Source organism: Panthera leo, chromosome A1 (assembly GCF_018350215.1).
Source record: "Panthera leo isolate Ple1 chromosome A1, P.leo_Ple1_pat1.1, whole genome shotgun sequence".
Taxonomy (NCBI): Eukaryota; Metazoa; Chordata; class Mammalia; order Carnivora; family Felidae; genus Panthera; species Panthera leo.
In genome coordinates this window covers 156,632,777-156,645,401 of record NC_056679.1, presented here as the reverse complement: position 1 = coordinate 156,645,401, position 12,625 = coordinate 156,632,777, and the positions used below count along the sequence as shown (strand labels likewise).

Here is a 12,625-nt window from a genome sequence, read left to right as displayed (position 1 = left end):
ATAAATGCAACGCCTCAGCATAAATACTCAACGATTCATTATTCAGGATAACGTCAATAATTTGCCTTTATCAATTTGATGTCTCTGCTCTTTGTTCTGTTTCCTTTTGCTCTTAATTTATAATTTTAGCATTTTTAAAATGGCCTTTCATTCATTTATCAGATTCTTGTTCCAATGGGGACAGAAATATAACTGAATATCTACAATAATGATTGAAATCTTGCCCTCAAAAAATCACTTTTTTTTAGAACTCTTTATCATAATGCCAGGTGTCTTATTATTATTGTTATTATTAGAAACTCTCACTAAAGGAAAGCCATGCCTCATCTGCTGTGGATTTTATATTCATCAAGGCAATAAATGACATAAGGGTCCACAGGAAAATTAAGTTGTTCCATTTGAAATAAAGGCCTAAATTTACATGAGAATGTAGGTTGTAAAATGAAATATAAATTTTAGTTGATGAATAATGACAGAAGTAATTAAACATGGCATGAAAAGCACAGCCTGAGCACGTCAGTGGATCCAAATGTGGCTAATATTTTTGTTTCTTAAATTTTAACAGAGAAACCTAAGTTCTAAATGCTGATCATTAAAATTTCCCCTTCCCCCTCCCCCCCCCACACAAATTCATCAATCTCTTTGCGTACCAGTCACATAATTATCTCATTACCCTCAAAGGGTATTCATCTGAGGAAGAATGAAAAGTATGAAGTTGGTGGTTTCAACATTAGTCACCTTAGACCACTTGAACTTTAAATGAATTAACAATACTTTGGAATGTTTAATGGTCATGTTATTTGTTGTAACTGTCTTGAGTCTAAAGCCAGTACTCTCACCTCCATTTAAGTTGCCTTAATGCATTTTACGTTAAGGTAAAACTCACTGTTCTATTACTTGTCTTATTGGCTCTTGGGAAATTGTGTAAGGAGACTTCAAGACTTCAGTTCCTTTAATATGATACTTTAAAATTTTCCACATGTTGCCAAACATGCTGCTTAATTTAAAAAGAATTGGGAGGGGCGCCTGGGTGGCTCAGTCGGTTAAGCATCCGACTTCAGCTCAGGTCACGATCTCACGGTCCGTGAGTTCGAGCCCCGCGTCAGGCTCTGGGCTGATGGCTCAGAGCCTGGAGCCTGCTTCCCATTCTGTGTCTCCCTCTCTCTCTGCCCCTCCCCCATTCATGCTCTGTCTCTCTCTGTCTCAAAAATAAATAAACATTAAAAAAAATTTTTTTAAAAGAATTGGGAATCAGAGTAAGGAGAGAATTAGCAATAGAAAAGAAACACACATCTTTTGTAAAATCTGGGAGAAGGTCTTTGTAGTTAAACAGTGTACAGCATCAAAAGACTACAGTCATTCCTTGTAACAATCATGCCCCAATGTCCAAAGGTAAATGTGTTTTTTCAGGACTTGTTGTTTGTTGCGTGGTTGTTTTTTTTTTTTTTTTTTTTGAGATACTGATGTGACAGTGTGCTACGAGTGACAGATGAGAACCATAGCTGTACATGTAATTGAATTATAACTCTGTAGTGATGATAAAACAAGGTCTTAAACTCAAGAGTTCTTCCTAGTAACCTCTGACATTAGCCATGCTACCTGACCAAATCCTATGCAGGTAACTTGGGAAAGTGAAAGTCATTTCAGTAAGAAATAGATTTTGTGTAAACAAACAAACAAACAAACAAAACAGATAGATTATATAAATTATCCTTAATGTAATTCTAGTTCTAAATTTAAATTATACAACTTGCTATACACCCTAAACATGTTAGCTCACTATTATTTTCTGATATGATTTTTGGTATCGTTTTTGGAAGGAATATCTATACCTAACCAGTGGAAACGCCCAGTAACTAACAATCCACAAATTATTTATTGAGCACCTACTATGCAATAGGCATCATGTGAGGTGCTGGGCCACTGTCTTAGTCGCTAACACAAAGTTATGGAGGAATCAAGTAAGTTACAAAACTTCTTCTGATTCATCACAATGTCAGAGGTTGATGCTGCCCGATACGGGTCCTCAGATTCCCACAATTTTACCATAACTGACACCCAGAAACAGGATGCAAAACATACCAATTTAAAAGATGCATGTAATGCAAATGTTCTCCTTAAAAGTGACCAACAATAATTTGATTTCCTGAAGTTGAACTGGTTTTACTCTATAAATGTCTGAGGATTAAGTAATAAAATACCCAACGTGATGTTTTGTTAGGATATTGCTACTCTTCTCAGTATTCATTTTATTAAATTATTTTTGTAAGGCCCAAGTTAACTAACTTGTATTATCTATGTTCTATATTATATCATAAAACTAGGACGTTTTTAATAGGGATTAAACTAAATTTGAGTAGGTACATGATTATGACTAAAATTGCTACTATTATTCTTTAAAAACGCTCTGTGGGTCTATGGTGTTAAATTGTTTTGTTAAAAGGCACAGATGTTATATGACTTATTTCAAAATCTTAAAGTACTTTTGAACAGTTCTATTTTCTAAAATAAAGTGTTACACCTTGAGATATAATAATCAACAATTTAAAATAAAGAGGTAAGTAGATTCTTTAAAAATTACAGAAATAATCCTTTCTAAATTTATCGCCATTGATATTAGATATGAATAAGAGAAAAACTTTAATTTACTCAAGGAAAGAAAACTAACAGTTTATAAACATCGAAAGTGTCATAGGACATATAACTTTGGGGTTTTATTTATTTTGGTTTCATTGGGCTAATTAAGTATTCTCAAAAACACCTCAAAATTTAGCTAAATATTTGTTTGTTTTTAGGATCTTTCAGAAAATGAAGTGGTTGGATCTTATTTCTCTGTGAAGTCTTTCTTTTGGAGGGTAATGTCGAAATCCTTTATATTAATATTTTTGATTTTGGTTCTGAATAGTGATTTTTGAAAGTTAAGTGTGAATTAGGAAATTCATTTTTAAAATGGGTCTCAGAAAAATGTATTCCATTGCCTTCTTTATTAACTTTTATTCCAAGTCATTCGAGTGACTCTTGCATTTCTTAATTTGTATAAACTAATAACTTCATGTATTTAATATGTTGCTTTGAAGTCAGTTGCTTGTGGGACTAAGTTTATCCCAAATTCTTAACAGCTAGAGGCCCACAGGCCTTCCAGGAATATAATGGTGCTATCTAGAGAGTCCGTTAAGTTTCTTTTTTCCCTTCTTGTAAAATCTGCTCCATCTGTTTGGGAAAAATTTACTTCTATTACAGTGATCTTATACTATATACGTACTACATAATCAGTGTTCTTTCTTTGAAAAAAAAACTTATGAATTAGAAAACAGCAACTCTGCTGTTGATTTAAATAAAGAAAAAAGTGAAAATTCCACAGAGAATTTGTTTTAAATGCCATTGCAATTTAATGTTATTTACTCTTTCATGACTTAAACATAACGAGCTCTGTCATCCTATTTTCTCTGCTCTAATTCTGCATTATGCACAGCACGATTTATTACAAATGCACTTATTACTTTGCCAAGAGTTTCCCTCTTTCTTTGAAAATTCACACTTGGTACATGATTACCTAGCGATAGATATTGCAATGAAAATGCTACACTCGTAAGGCTTTACCATTTTCTTTCCTTGGCTCTTCAACTGCTCATGACTGAAAACTACCCTTCCCCTTTAGAACTGTAAGGTTTGTTGCAGTGTCTTTTAAGCAGACTGGCATACCCTAAATTAAGTCATGCCTTGACTTGACCAATGAGCCAGCGTAAACCACATCTCTTCATCCATTGCTCCCTCCACACACACTGTTATTGGTGTGAGCTTATTTTAATTATTATAGCATCTTCATTTCCTTTCAGTCTACTGACGGCTACCTCCACTATTGCTATTCAGTGTCCTTGCTAAAATAATAATAATTTCTCTTGTATGTTCACGCATTATCCATGAACACAGTGACTGCTTTTGAATTGTTATATCACCTTAAATGGAATTTGGCTTTTGGCAAAAATGCAGCCTCTGTATTCATACAGTATACTTCTTTGCCAAGAGAGCAGAATTCAGGAGTGTTCTCTGTTGAGTTTGTTCTATATGCAGCAAACATGCAAACCGATCTTTATGAATGAAACCTTGCTACCAGGATCAATTGCATAAGAAATAAGTTTTAAGGCCTTCCCTTTCAAATGATTCTTTCACAATCTTTGCTACTTCCAAATTAGTATTGCATGTACCAGTACTTTCCATTTGGTTGTGTTCACCCTTAAATATTCTTTATTAACCTTTCTCAATTTCTTTAACTGTCTTATTTTAGAATAAGAAATATGCAAATTTAAAAGATAGCTTTTTTTGTATTTGAGGTACATAATCTAATATCTTTTCTTCCGAGCGTATGTTGAGTAACTAACCAAGTGAGTCATAAAAGCAGAACATTTAGCGGTCATTTGTTTTATCACTAAGGAAACTAAGGCCCAGAGAAGTGATGCCATTGACCTGACATCCCTGAAAATGGTAGGATCAACCAGGACCAATATTTTTCTTTCTCTGAATATCACAGAAATAATTGTTTAAAGCAACTAAGTTCCTTTGGGGGTCAATAATGAATACAGATAGGATGTAAAAATAAAGCCTTCCTTTAATTTTTCTTCACTGACCCCCTTTCAAATTTTTCTTGCATTATGTAACCCTTCTCCCCCACAGCTCATTAACCCACTGATAGATGGATGTGTTGAGGGCTGTGATGTTGCTATGTTTGAGGTCCCATCTTATAAAATCAGCAAATCACTGATCAAGTCTACTTTGGATAAGTATGATTTTTCATATTCATGTTTAAAAGTCACTCCGATAACTGACCTAATTGCTCCTTGCCCAGGTAATATTTGTATTGTGATTTTTTTATGTTTATTAGCTTTTAGAAGAGATGTGTAGCAAAGGAGTTTCTCCATAGACATTTTCAGATATGCAGAAGACCTAAATAGTTCAGATAGAATCTTACATGAGGCGTATATGTGTGTTTATGAGCTTTTATCAGCTTCTTTATAAGGATCAATACATGTATCCAGGAGACAGCAACTGAATTACATTGAGTGAAACTAAATCCTGGCAAGAACTTACTTAATAAATGTCATGGTTACTTGCTAGATCTTAATTTCCTTGAGAGCAAAATAATAGAAAGAAAAGACCGAAGTGGTACAGAAATAGTCTGATTTTCCAAAGGCATAATATTTATAATTCATCAAGACATGATATCTTACAACACAAAACATTAAGCAATGGATATATAGTGATTACCATACTTTTCATAAAAGCAACAAATATTATATGAAGCCATTTGGATTACTCTAAGTCAGAATTTCATTAAAGATTTTAACTTCTCAATAAAGGATGATAACTTGGTGCTGTTGCTTCAAATATTTAGTACATTTAAGTTTTTCCCAATTAACTCCATTGACTGGACATTTAGATTTCCATGACTGAGAGTTAATTGAACAAACCAGATTATGAGAATGCTGTAGTGAATTAAAGAGAAATGTTAAGATTGTTTAAGTGGAGAATGGCTGGGCTATACCAAGATACCTCATATAGAAAAATGGAGAAATGGCTCGTAATATGAAATGGGCCAAAAAGAATGCATAGAATACAGAACAATTAGGAATTATGTCAGAGCACCATCTTACAGTAGGGTCAAATCAAAGTGTGGTTGAAGGAAGACCCTGAAGGCCAAAGAGAAGTATTGGTTTTATCACACAAGAAGTTATCCTGTGCTGAAGTGTTTGCATTCTTAACAACTCAACCATATATGACATATAACCAAGAAAAGTGCAGGTATTATTTATATCTTCAGGTATGAAAGTAAGACCTTCAGAAAAAATATATTTATAACATTTAATTAAAAGTCCCCAAAGAAAAAGTGTAAGTCAAACCCAGGACTCATTATTTTTTTTACATTATTGGTGGAAACGAATACATTACGTTAGCAACAAGCCAACTTTAGCCAACAAGATTACAGCATATGTAATGATTTTCTATGAGTATATATTTTGAGCAAACATTGTAAAAGCTTGAGAACTTTTGTTTGGCTACAGTTAAGCTTTGAGACAGTAGTTAAAGCATCTGAAGTAAACATAAATACCTTCCTGACACCGTAAGTTATATCAAGAAGCAACAGAAATAGGAAAGAAAGTTGAAGGATAAAAACCAGGAGAATTTCTCTAAGGATTATAGTGCCGTGAATCATCTTCTAAGAAAAAAGGGATCGAAGCTTTATTATTACATGAGACACTTTAAACTAGGCTGGACAAAGCCCTGGGAAGGTTTTCTGTAAAGGCAATCCTGCTTTGAGCAGACAGATGGACTGTAGAACAAATCTGCTTGTTGGACTTCATCACCTAGGTATAATTCACTGGAATCAACTCAGCAGGCAAAGGAAAAGATAGAACATGCCTGTGCCTGGGATTGAGCTAATAATTGCTCCACACTCCAGGCTTTGCAGCACAAAACAGTCATTCTAGGCTGTCATTATCTCTCCTTTGTAGTGTCTCGTGGATCATTTGATTAAATAAAAGCATGTGCACCTCTGTGCTGAAAATAGAGGTGAGCTGACTCCACACACAGCTATTGTAAAGACACAGTGATGTCTTTCACTCATTTCACAGGGTCTGGGGCTCATTTGGAAGGATTAGGTTGTACACAGGTAATGAAATCCAAGATAGCAAAAGCCAGGGATTATTTGCATATATCAGGGAGAAGATTAATATGACCGTGTGGGTTGTTATAGCCATATGTTAAATCTAGAGAGATTTTTTTGTTTGTTTTGATCTGTTTTTTAATCAGGATCTAGAATAATAGGATACCTCCTTCTGTTAGTGATCCAGTTTTTCAAGGAATTGAATTAAGAAACTTTAATAACCAGAATTGAAGTACAGAAGTGTTCTCAGTTTATTTGTGAGATTCTACAGTTTCACCACCTTATTAATAAATGTTAGACTATAATTCATTATGGAACACAGTTAACTCTCATATACTTTACTGAACAATATATGCTAGAGTTATCACCACCTGCCCACTTTTACTTCCTCTAAGTCCCTGATTAGCCTTTCTCAGTAATCTATACCCATGGATATATTTTGTCTAAACAAGAGTCAAAGTATTTCAACAAATCCTATACACATTCCCCCCTTTTTTTCTTTGTATTATGAACTTCTTAAGCTTTGTCCAAAGCATGAGAAATAGTGCAGAAAACCGTCAATTAGGTATCAGAAACCCAGATTCAAATCTCAGTCTTGCCAATCTGTAATCATTTGGCTTTGAGTAGAGTATTTATCAACTCTGTGCCTCAGTTTCTTTACCTTAACAATATTTGTCATGAAAGATGCTGGAGTATGAAAACCCCAGTGCCTAATAGTTGCTCAAAACATGCTTATTTCTTTGTGTATGATCTAACCTTTCACATGGGCCAAATCTCACCCTCCCTGTTGATGTTCTCATCTCATGATAATACTATTGTTTGAAGACTGTCCAGGTGCTCTCGTCATTGCATACAAACTTTCAGCTTATCATGATAGTTTCCTTCTAGTATTTCTTGCTCAGCTGTGTCTTTCTTAATCCATACCTCGATGCTCTTGGTCTTGGTAATACAGGGACTTTATGATTGCTTTCTTAGGCACGGGGCAACAAAGAGAAAATGGGGCAAATTATGTGGGGTAAAATTTCTCGGTTGCTTTAGAGATCTCTCTAATCATTGCAAAAGATTCGCATGTGGGATGTAGTTAGCATATCATAGTTGTTGCCTGTCCATGAAACACTCTTCTGGGGCCTTATCACTTTTTTGATGTTGGAAACAGTCTCCAAAATATTCTGAAGCAGCAGACTTTCCATGATTTCTCTTGCTATGGTTCTTTTCACTGCGACACCCATTAACAAAAAGCTGAAACCACTGAAGCAGGATCCATCACCATTTAATCTCTGTCCTTTATTTTCTTGACCATTGCATTATGCCACTAAAGAAAACAGTGGCTGAAAATTATATTATTCCATTGGCATTGATCTTCATTGTGCTAGAAGACGTTTTCCGACAGTGACTTGGGGGGCAAATACATATTCTTTTCCAAATAATGTTTCTTTGAAGAGTAATGCTGAACTCTAATTGAAATGAGGTGTTGATAGAGGCACAAGGCTTTCCCGTACAGCTCTGATCGTTCATCTCCATCCAGACGTGCGGCAGGCCTGCTTTTCCTGTCCTGGGCTTCTGCAGAGCAGAGCTTCAGAGTACTTATTACCAAAATGCACAAGTAAGTTCAGTCATTCAGTTTGTTTCTTTCTTCTGAGCTTGCATGAGCTGTGAACTCTCCTGGCTGACTTACTGTTCTGAAAACCTATTCCCTAGCCTAACCTCTTTTATACATAGGAAAAGGAATTGAATTCTTGAATTCCTTTTCAAGGAATAACACATAAACTAATACACTTCTTAAAATGCCAGCTCACCCGTTCTAAAATCTTACTAAAGATATATGTCATTGACTAATTGCCTCAGAATTGGAAATTGATATTGTTACCTGGTGTGTTCATTTTCTTTATTAAATCTGAACTTGGATGAATATTCCTTATGCGAATGACCTCAAACTTCAGTGCGTGTGAGAATCATACGGGGCACATGTTGGAAATACATGCGTAGCTCTGCACCATAAGAACCGAATCATGTTCAGGAGGGTCAGGCCCACTAATTTCAACAAATTCACCACTAAAATTGGGGAATTACCTGTTTAAAAGTTCAAAGATTCTTTCTTCCTTTTGCAATGTTGGTTCTTTGCTTTGAAACTAAGTTCGTTTTCCTATTTATTCTTCCCTCCCTTTTCTCTCCCTCCTCAAACAGAATTCTGTTTCAACACAGACGTGGTTGAAAACATTCCCTGAGATAACTAAATCCCAGCTCTAATATGTTCGTTTTATTGAGGGATGTCTTGGATTTAACACTCCTTGCCACTTAGGTGCTCAATAAGTAATTTTTGGTTGACTAATTATTAATACTTCCGTCAATATGTATTATTTAAGTACAGCCTAGGAGAAAAAAAATTAAAGGAGGAAAATTATAAACTTAACACAAGTTTGCAGTAGGCTCCTACTTCTCTCTTTAAATTTTCCAACTATCCAAACCAATCTGCTTTCCTAATCAGTAAATTTAGAAGCAGGACTAAAAGACTTTAATTAGCATAAATGGTATCCATGCCAGAGAGTGGATAATGTTCACAATTGTAGTGATTAATAATAGTAATTAGAACATAGGAGAAGGCCAGTGCACACAACCCTTAGAACTTTTAAAAGAGGGGTTTGTACACTTGAGCATGTATCATAATGACCTTGAGTGAGGTCTGGGTAATCCAGAGCCGATTTTCTTGGTCTGGGCTGGAGCTAAAAAATGTGAATTTCTAGCCACTTTTCAGGTGACACTGATGCCATTGGTCTGTGGACCACACTTTGAGAACTTAACTATACAGAGGAAAGAAACTTTAAACAGAGCAGCAGGTGACTCAGAAAGTACCTTAAAGAGCATTAAAGCTAGTGGTTTTCAGTTTCTTTTTTCTTCCCCTGTGGAATTCCATTTGTCACCATCTCATCCACAAGCTCCTTGAAATTTTGATTTAAAAAAGTAATAAAAGTTATAAATGGCTATCTTAAGCAGGTTAAATCTTTTTTGTTTATGGAATATACTGTTTTCTTTTCAGGAGCCCCTACACACACAGACACCTCTAACTCCCCTTACGTCCCCCCCTCCAGCACCACACACGCAGAATAGCGGTCTTAGTACATGTGGAGCTCTAGAGTCGGGAGAACCATAGGTAAAAAAAAAAAGTGGGGCCCAGAGAGGGAGCAACATGCCCAAGTCACATTGTCAGGAATTGCCAGAAAGATGCAAATGGGTACTTATGTTAAATCATTGTCTTTCCGGGGCACCTTGGTGGCTCAGTCGGTTAAGTGTCCGACTTCGGCTCAGGTCATGATCTCACAGTTTGTGAGTTCAAGCCCCGCATCGGGCTCTGTGCTAGAAGCTAGAAGCTAGAAGCTAGGAGCTAGAAGCTCAGAGCCTGGAGCCTGCTTCAGATTCTGTGTCTCCCTCTCTGTCTGCCCCTCCTCTGCTCACACTCTGTCTATCTCTCTCTCTCAAAAATAAATGAACATTAAAAAAAATTTTTTTAAATAAAAAAATAAATAACTGTCTTTCCTACTACTGGTGGTATAAGTTTATATCTTCCCTCTTTGCCTTATAATTTTACTTCAAGTTCCTATTCTTCACACTTACACTAAATATTTTTCTATTTCATGACTATGCAGTTAATCAAATCACAAATGAATTATGGAGCTTCTTTTTAGAAGAGCACCATTTTTGATAAAAGAAATTTTTGGAGAAGGAAAAAGTCCTTTTAAAATGATACCTGGTTAGTATGTCTTTGGGACCTCCTCCCCTTTTTCCTTTTAACCTTTCATGCATATCAACTTAATTCTCACATTTATTAACCCTGTTTGTGTGAAGAAATATGCCCCCTTCTCCTCTCCCTTAGCTTTCCAGGTCATTTTAGGAATGTTCTTCCAGGCTATAGAAAAGCATTTTGTAACTAATGGCAGTAGGTAAAGCCGCCATGAACTTCATTTTATTTCTGTGAAAGCATGAAAGATCCCATGGAGTATTCTTTCTCCTTCCCACCCTGTTAAGTAAAGTTCTTGTTCTCATGTGAGAAATGAAAGGAGGGACACGCAAGTAAGAGTTTCAGACATGGTACCATTCGAGAAACTAGCATTGCTAATGGAAGATGCTGTATAGCCTAGATTGTACCCACATATAATTTGAGTGCAGAGTCTGACTTCTACTTCTAGAGTGCATAGAAAATGTTATTGAGTATATCCATCAACAAGCTGAAATATTGTAAGAATTAATACATACGCTCATGTAATAGTAAAGAATACAGATGCTCATATAATAGAAAAGTAGAAGGTGATTTCACATACTAACCATGAAGGAAAAGCTAGACTGGAATGTCATTTCAAATATAATGACTCACTTACCTGGAGAATACCCTTTAGAAATATTATACTTAAATCATGATTACTTTTAAACCTAGGAGAGAGTCTCTACCCTAAAGACCAATATTGGGAGAAGCCCAGGAATGAAGGTCAGAAATACTGGGTTTTAGTCACACATCCAACATTTATTAGCCCAAACCACACTGATCCTCAAATTCTTCATCATTAAAATGGAAACAGCAGGCCTTGCCTTCCTACTTCACATGGTTTTAGTGGAAATGAAGTGATAAAATGTATACATGTACACTTTTAAATTCTATTTTAAGCTCTATGTAAATGGGTTGTTACTAACTCCTTGGTCTTCACCAAGATAATTATTTCTTCTTATCACAAATTCGTTTTTCTTCTTTCCTTCTTTGCCACTCCTATTCCTTAAAAAAACTTCCAGACCCAGAGTTTAGAACTTGTTTCTCTAGACTAGTCTTCAGTGAGAGGCCATCTCAATAGCAGCAGTGGTGGGTGGATGAATGGATGGATGGATAGATAGATCCATATCTATAGATAGATAGATGATAGATGGATAGATAGGTAGATAGATAGATAGATAGATAGATAGATAGATAGATAGATAGACAAAATAGATAAATAAAAATACACTGTTATCTCTTGCTGAATTATATATTAATAAGTAGCATGAAATCTTAGAACCCCTTCAAGGTCACTTGGTACAAAAAATTTGTTTAACCGGGGAAATCCTTATCCAAACACAGTCCAGAGTAGAAACCCAATGTGTAAAACAGACGAGAGCAGTGGGACTCTAGCTGAAGCAGACTGTGGAGTCCTGGGGAAGTTACAGGTGGCCTGTGAAACTCCATGGCACCTCAGAACACTCTTGAACTCCACCCGTGGAGTTCACAAAGGTGTGCAGTGTGCAGGCACAGTCCTGTGTTAATATTAATAAGGCAAAGTCACAAAGTAATGTCCTGCAAAATTTGCTGGCCACCGAGGCAGGGAAATAGGCAATGTGATTTAGAGAGATTTCCATTAAAATGTTCAAATATTAAAAATATTGGTTTTTGAGGAGCATAGTTCTCATTTTGCTAATAAAACACCCTGACATGTATTACATTTTAAAATTTTTTAATGATTATTTATTTTTTGAGAGAGAGACAGACAGAGTACAGCTGGGGAGGGACAGATAGAGAGGTAGATACAGAATCAGAAGCAGGCTCCAGGCTCTGAGCTGTCAGCACAGAACCCGAAGCAGGGCTCAAACTCACAAACTGTGAGATCAACACCTAAGCCAAAGTCTGACACTTAACCTACTGAGCCACCCAAGGGCCCCTAAAATGTATTACTTTTAATAATGACAGATAAAAATGGCTATCACATTAGTGTGGTATGGAAAAGAAAAAGTAGGATTCAAGGTGGGAGAGGGAGATATACAAAATAGGCTATAACTTTATAATGGTAACAGACGGAATTAGACTGAAAGTAGAGTTAATCTATAATTTAGAAGTGGAGTACTTTGAGGTTGAGAGACATGTTAAATTTCTTCATGAAATGACTGTAAGTGAAGAAAACATGCTTGGCAATATGAAAGATATAGCAGTTTTTATAGTACTGCTTGGTTCTGAAT

At 35.8% G+C, this 12,625-nt stretch overlaps 1 protein-coding gene across 23 annotated transcripts in view; it reads left to right on the top strand.

The window, feature by feature from the left end:
• The window catches only part of MCTP1 (multiple C2 and transmembrane domain containing 1), a 529,626-nt gene that overhangs the window by 317,034 nt on the left and 199,967 nt on the right, over positions 1 to 12,625 (top strand). For 16 of the 23 annotated variants that reach the window (XM_042943529.1, XM_042943601.1, XM_042943550.1 and 13 more), the window contains 2 exons: positions 2,796 to 2,855; positions 8,184 to 8,261. The exons of 4 other annotated variants lie outside the window; for them this stretch is intronic. In XM_042943529.1, coding sequence (XP_042799463.1) covers positions 2,796 to 2,855; positions 8,184 to 8,261 — 138 coding nt within the window. The remainder of the gene's footprint in view (positions 1 to 2,795; positions 2,856 to 8,183; positions 8,262 to 12,625) is intronic. 3 more of the 23 variants (XM_042943612.1, XM_042943560.1, XM_042943542.1) reach the window with 1 other exon arrangement.